The following is a 6,241-nucleotide window of genomic DNA, read 5'->3' as shown; positions in this document are numbered from 1 at the left end:
AGAGACGGGGTTTCACCATGTTGACCAGGATGGTCTCGATCTCTTGACCTCGTGATCCACCCGCCTCGGCCTCCCAAAGTGCTGGGATTACAGGCGTGAGCCACTGCGCCCGGCCGTATAATATATCTTATATAAGTTTCATGTATGAAAATGTTAGGAAAATCTTAAGTATTGTCTTTACTGATACATTTTCTAGGCAATCTTCAAAAGAGTATCTCATTTTCTGGGTATCTGAACGCACAAACTTGATGAGAGCTAGAATGATGAAACACCATTGGCCTGATGATATACAGTAAACTCATAGGAAAGAACATATTCCTATTTTGTGTCAAAAAATTTATATTTAGTTAGAAAAAATAAGACATTCACTATATAAGGGTAAAAAAAATATTTTTTAAAACACAGTCACTGCTGACCAATGCCATTTTTTTGCTTTTGTTTTTGAGGCAGAGTCTCACTCTGTCACCAGGATGGAGAGCAGTAGCGTGATCTCGGCTCACTGCAACCTCTGCCTCCAAGGTTCATGCAATTCTCCTGCCTCAGCCTCCTGAGGAGCTGAGACTACAGGCGCATTATCACCACACCTGGCTAATTTTTGTATTTTTAGTAGAGATGGGGTTTCATGATGTTAGCCAGGCTGGTCTCAAACTCCTGACTGCAAATGATCCACCCACTTCAGCCTCCCAAAGTGCTGGGATTACAGGCATAAACCACTGCACCTGGGCTGACTGGTGCCATTTTTATACACAGTATTTAATCTATATATTAAGGCCAGAACATAAAGTCTAAAAATTAATCCGTTAGTTTAATTTAAAAATTTCTGTATTTGAAAAAACTTTGCAGAAAGTATTTGTACAATCACAAAGAAATATCATAGACTTTTTCATTCATGGGTTTAACATGCATAGTTTTTAACATTCTCATGTAACCCTGAAGTTCTATGACAGGTAGTAATTTGTAATTTTATTTGAGTCACATATTTCATTTAGATACACTAAAAGGCTGGTTGGTATTCCTGAAAGAGTAAATATAATATCAGACAAATTAACATCTGTATCTCTCTCTGCTCATTCTTGAATACACAGTAACTTTAATATAATACCTGAAGTATACAATTTTTATTTTTTAATTATCATCTTTTTTAATATGGGAAATCACATATGACAGTGGAATTTGCAAATATGTGGATTCACAAAGCAAGGTCTCTGGATGTTCCTCCCAAGAAATCAAAGGGTTTAAGGGTGGCTCTCAATAAAATGCAAGATTTTAGTACTATCTATCTATAAAGTACATCATAATCTACTTACATGTTCAACAGGAAGAACTGACAATTCTAAGGTTCAAATTTAACTGGTTCTACTAAATTTTAGCGTGATTCCTTTTAAAATCAAAGTTAACGTATATTACGTCAGGTGTGGTGGCTCACGCCTGTAATCCCAGCACTTTGGGAGGCCGAGGCAGGTAGATTACTTGAGATTAGGAGTTTGAGACCAGCCTGGCCAACATAGCAAAGCTCTGTCTCTACTAAAAATACAAAAATTAGCTGGGTGTGGTGTCACGCACCTGTAGTCCCAGCTACTCAGGAGGCTGAGGCATAAGAATCGCTTGAACCCGGGAAACAGAGGCTGCAGTGAGCTGAGATCACACCACTGCACTCCAGCCTGGGCAACAGAGCAAGGCTTTGTTTAAAAAAAAAAAAAAAAAAAAAAAAAAAAAAAAAGTTACTGTACATTAGCTACCTGACTGGAGAATAAGAAAACATTGTATGTATCTGACTTTTGGATAGTAAAATAATTATATCATGCAAAGCTCACCTAAATTCTCTTATGTGAAATTCAGAACTGAAGCAGCTCTTCGTACAAATATTTTGCCAGAGCAGCAATTCAAAGCGATATTGATTGCAATGCACAACTGTACTAATTGTAGCCCTATCTAAAATATAAATGTTATCTTCTTCCATTTGCATCAGAAAAAAACTCTTAGTAATATTTCACCAACATTCCTTAGTTTCATCTTCAAACAAATGAACAACTACTTACAAATACATCTATAGCCCACTGCCTAGCAATACAGTGAGAAATATACATAAATATAGACTTACAATAGATAAGAAACTATTGTGTGCTATAGATTATGATTACCTGGAGGTAGGAATTGCAGCTGGTTATTAGCCAATCGAAGATGACGTAAAGCTCGCAGACGACCAATTTCTGGGCAAACAATTTCTAAGGCATTGTCACTAAGATCCAGACATTGGAGTTTTACAAGGGACCCAATGGCTTCAAAGAGAAAAGGAGAAGGCAAAATGAATTTGACTCAAGTATTACATCAAATCTTTAATGCATGTATTCCAAGTTAAAATATTTTACTACTTAACAGCTTTGTATCAGCTGCTCACAAAATAGTAAAAACACAGATCAAACTAAGTTTATAAAAGTGATAAATACTTCTACCTCACGATAAAATATAACTTAAAATACAGCACAAATAAAAACATTAAAACTAAAATAATTCAAGAAATGATACACAGGTACTTTTTTATCTGACCAGAATTCTTAACTGGATTTATTAAATTTAGAATTTACTTTATTATCTACATAATAGCAATTTATCTAATAATAGTATACCTAACCATTATAACCATTTTAGACTTATTCATTTAACTACAGTTCTTAAAAGAACTTATTAGAAAAAAAAAGTTTTAAAACTAATAAATTAAGGGTGTCTTAAAATTAAAATTTGTTGTATTATAAAGCAAAGCTTAAATTATATTATCTTCTACCTAAAAATTCTAAGTAAACGTACCTTCTGGTACCACAACTATGTTATTTGAGTGCAGGTATCTAGGAAGGAAAAAGAAAAAAAACAGCCATTATCATTAGGCACCCTTGCCAGATCAGTTTATAAAATGCTCACTTAGAAATTTATCAAATATAAATAGGCCGCAACTTTCACACCCTACTCTAATGCATCAACATACAATACATGGCTATCACAGCTAACTAATAATACTTTGAGAATAATATTTTGTATCAGAATTGCAAATATTAAATATATTTACTGATTCAGTTATTTTAAAATAAAAGCATACATAATGAATAAACTATAAGGATTTTTTAACTTCATAACACAAATTACTAGTTTTTCCAGTTCATTTTCTTCAGGTTTTAAAAAATATACTTGTGTGAAGAAAAATCAACATCTATTGTGTAAAGGAAGATGAGCTTTCCATTTCTATAAAATAACTTTACAAAATAAGATATTTGTAGCTAGCATGCATACGGAGAACCAACAACGGAGAGATTAAACACTCATCATTTACAGTGTCTGTAGAAATACTCAACTGCCAAGGTATAGAATTTATTTCATGGCAAAAGAAATTTTGTAACAAGAAATTAACTGGTTCTCTTAAAAATTTTCTTTTTCACAGAGGCTGAGAAGTCTAGCAAGCCTAAGTAATACTTTTCCCACTACAATGTCTTTAGCACACTCTGGTGGAGACATCCTGCAATCAGTAACCAACTACTCAGAGCAAAACAAGTGACTGCTGGAGATCATATAGCAATAATTTAAGAAAATAATTTACATCATTGATTAAGAGACAAGAGAACTAGATTTTAGTAAACTTTATTTTCAAACCTATGGTTTTACTGTATTTTAAAAATAAATCTTTATAAAGTATTTTAAAATAGAATTTAGTTTTCTTCTGCATTTTTAAAAATCTAATATTGAATGTTAAAATGTCAATAAACACAAAATAAGAAAGAAAATTAATTATTTCATAAAGATTATTTTATGTTGAATTAAATCAATTTTGTAGAAGGTTAACTAACCTGCTGGAATAACACAATTTAAATAAGTCCACCATTTACTCTATATATTTCATTCCTTGCTCTGTGTATATGAAATGATTACACATTTTAAAATCAATACTCTTTAAACATTAATTTTAGGAAGGAATACCCAAATCAAAACAGAAAACAGGTTTAAAAATTTTTTTCAACAAAATACTTGCCTCCATTCAAGTTCTAGCTATAAAAAAAGACCTTAAAATGTCCAAATCAAAATATGAAGTAAAGTACCCACTATTATCATTAGAATTTTTCAAATAGACTTTAAAACATTAAATTTATCTACATATAATGAAGATGCTGTATGAAATAATACACAGGCTGCCAAGGAAGCATTGTTAAAGTCTGTCCTCCCACTACCATCATGTCTATGTCAGTCTCCTGAAGAGCCCAAACAGCTAATGTAAGCTCTTCACTGGAGGCCTGAGCTTTGAAACAACCGATAAGAGCCTGAGGAGCCATTCTGAGCAATGGGGAATGCTCGCAGACTGTGTGATCATGAGAGATTCCAACACCAAGTGCGCCAGGGGCTTTGGGCTTGTTGCTGTGTCACTGTGGAGGAGGTGGAAGCAGCCATGAATGCAAGGCCACACAGGTGGATGGAAGAGTTGTGGAATCAAAGACAGTTGTCTCAAGAGAAGATTCTCAAAGACCAGGTACCCACTTAACTGTGCAAAAGATATTTGCTGGTGACATTAAAGAAGACACTAAAGAACATCACCTAAGAGGTTATTTTTAACTGTATGGAAAAACTCAAGTGATGGAGATCACGACTCATCGAGGCAGTGGCAAGAAAAGGAGCTTTGACTTTGTAACCTTTGATGACCATGACTCCGTGGATAAAACTGTTATTCAGAAATACTATAATGTGAATGGCCACAACTGTGAAGTTATGAAAGCCTTGTCAAAGCAAGAGATGGCCAGTGCTTCATCCAGCCAAGAGGTTGAAGTGGTTCTGGAAATTGTGGTGGTGTTCGTGGAGGTGGTTTTGATGGGAATGACAACTTTGGTCATGATGGAAACTTCAACAGTCATGGTGGCTTTGGTGGCAGCCATGGTGACAGTGGATACGGTGGCAGTGGGGACGGCTACAATAGATTTGGTAATGATAGAAGCAATTCTGGATGTGGTGGAAGCTACAATGATTTTGACAGTTACAATAGTCAGTCTTCGAATTTTAAACCCATGAAGGGAGAAAACTTCGGTGGCAGAAGCTCTGGCTCCTATGGTGGTAGAGTTCAGTGCTTTACCAAACCACGAAATTAAAGTGATTATGCCAGTTCCAGTAGCAGCAGTAGCTATGGCAGTGTCAGAAGATTTTCATTACTGCCAGGAAACAAAGCTTAGCAGGAGAGGAGAAAAGTGGTAGGTAAGCTACAGGTTACAACAGTTTTGTGAACTCAGCCAAGCACAGTGGTGGCAGGGCCTAGCTGCTACAAAGAAGACATGTTTTAGACAAACACTCACGTATGTGGGCAAAAAGTTTGAGGACGGTGTTTGTGACTAATTGTGTAACAGGTTATTTTAGTTTCTGTTCTGTGGAAAGTGTAAAGCATTCCAACAAAGGGTTTTAATGTAGATTTTTTTTCTGCACCCGTGCTGATTGCTAAATGTGGTAGTCTCATCATGACACTGAATAAATGTGTCTTTAAAAAAATAGTACAGAGTGTTGCCAATCCTGACTGCACGTTAGAATCACCGGGGATCTTATTGGTGTCCAAGATCATCCTGTAGCAAGTGAAACATCTTCTCAACTCAAATAATCCTCATGTACAACCAATTAGGAACCATTACTGGTTCAGGGGATCAGACAGTGGGCTCTGAAGCCACACTGCCTGTACCCTAATAGCCATGTGACTATGGAGAAATTACTGAACTGCTCTCTCTCCTAATCTATGATGTTGTAGGGACTAAATGAATTAATAAATGTAAAGCTCTTAGAATACTGCTTGGCTCCTAGTAAGAGTTAAGTAAGTGTACTTGTTATTGTTGTTATTATAGTTACTATGAGTCATTTGTAATCATAGGCATAGGACTTTCAAATATAAGTCACTTCCCTTTACTTAATTTTGGTAATTTCAGAGTAGTTGAAATGTTGATGTTTCGGTGTTTTTATTATGTTCCTCTTCTACTCAAATAATGCAGGAACTCTCATTCATTGTTTGTGGGAATGTCGCTTTGGGGTATACCCACTTTGGAAAATGGCTTGGCAGCTTTTTTAAATAATGTTAAATATAGATATTTACTTAATAGGAATATTCCAAAGTCAGTTTTTTACTTTTGACAAATGTACCATGGAATTCTAAGATGCTAACAACAGGACACACTGGATAAGGGGTATACCAGAATGCTCTGTACTATGTTTATAACTTTTCTGTAAACATAAAATT

The 6,241-nt window shown here is 35.1% G+C and overlaps 1 protein-coding gene across 5 annotated transcripts in view; it reads right to left on the bottom strand.

Moving 5' to 3' along the window:
* The window catches only part of LRRC28 (leucine rich repeat containing 28), a 124,088-nt gene that overhangs the window by 87,120 nt on the left and 30,727 nt on the right, over positions 1-6,241 (bottom strand). For all 5 annotated transcript variants that reach the window (XM_017518547.2, XM_017518541.2, XM_017518556.2 and 2 more), the window contains 2 exons: positions 2,806-2,843; positions 2,142-2,279 (listed from right to left, as the gene is read on the bottom strand). In XM_017518547.2, coding sequence (XP_017374036.1) covers positions 2,142-2,279; positions 2,806-2,843 — 176 coding nt within the window. The remainder of the gene's footprint in view (positions 1-2,141; positions 2,280-2,805; positions 2,844-6,241) is intronic.

This window comes from Cebus imitator, unplaced genomic scaffold, assembly GCF_001604975.1.
Source record: "Cebus imitator isolate Cc_AM_T3 unplaced genomic scaffold, Cebus_imitator-1.0 Scaffold19, whole genome shotgun sequence".
NCBI classification, from domain to species: Eukaryota; Metazoa; Chordata; class Mammalia; order Primates; family Cebidae; genus Cebus; species Cebus imitator.
The sequence above is the reverse complement of the archived record's forward strand: the minus strand, read 5'-3'. Positions and strand labels throughout refer to the sequence as shown.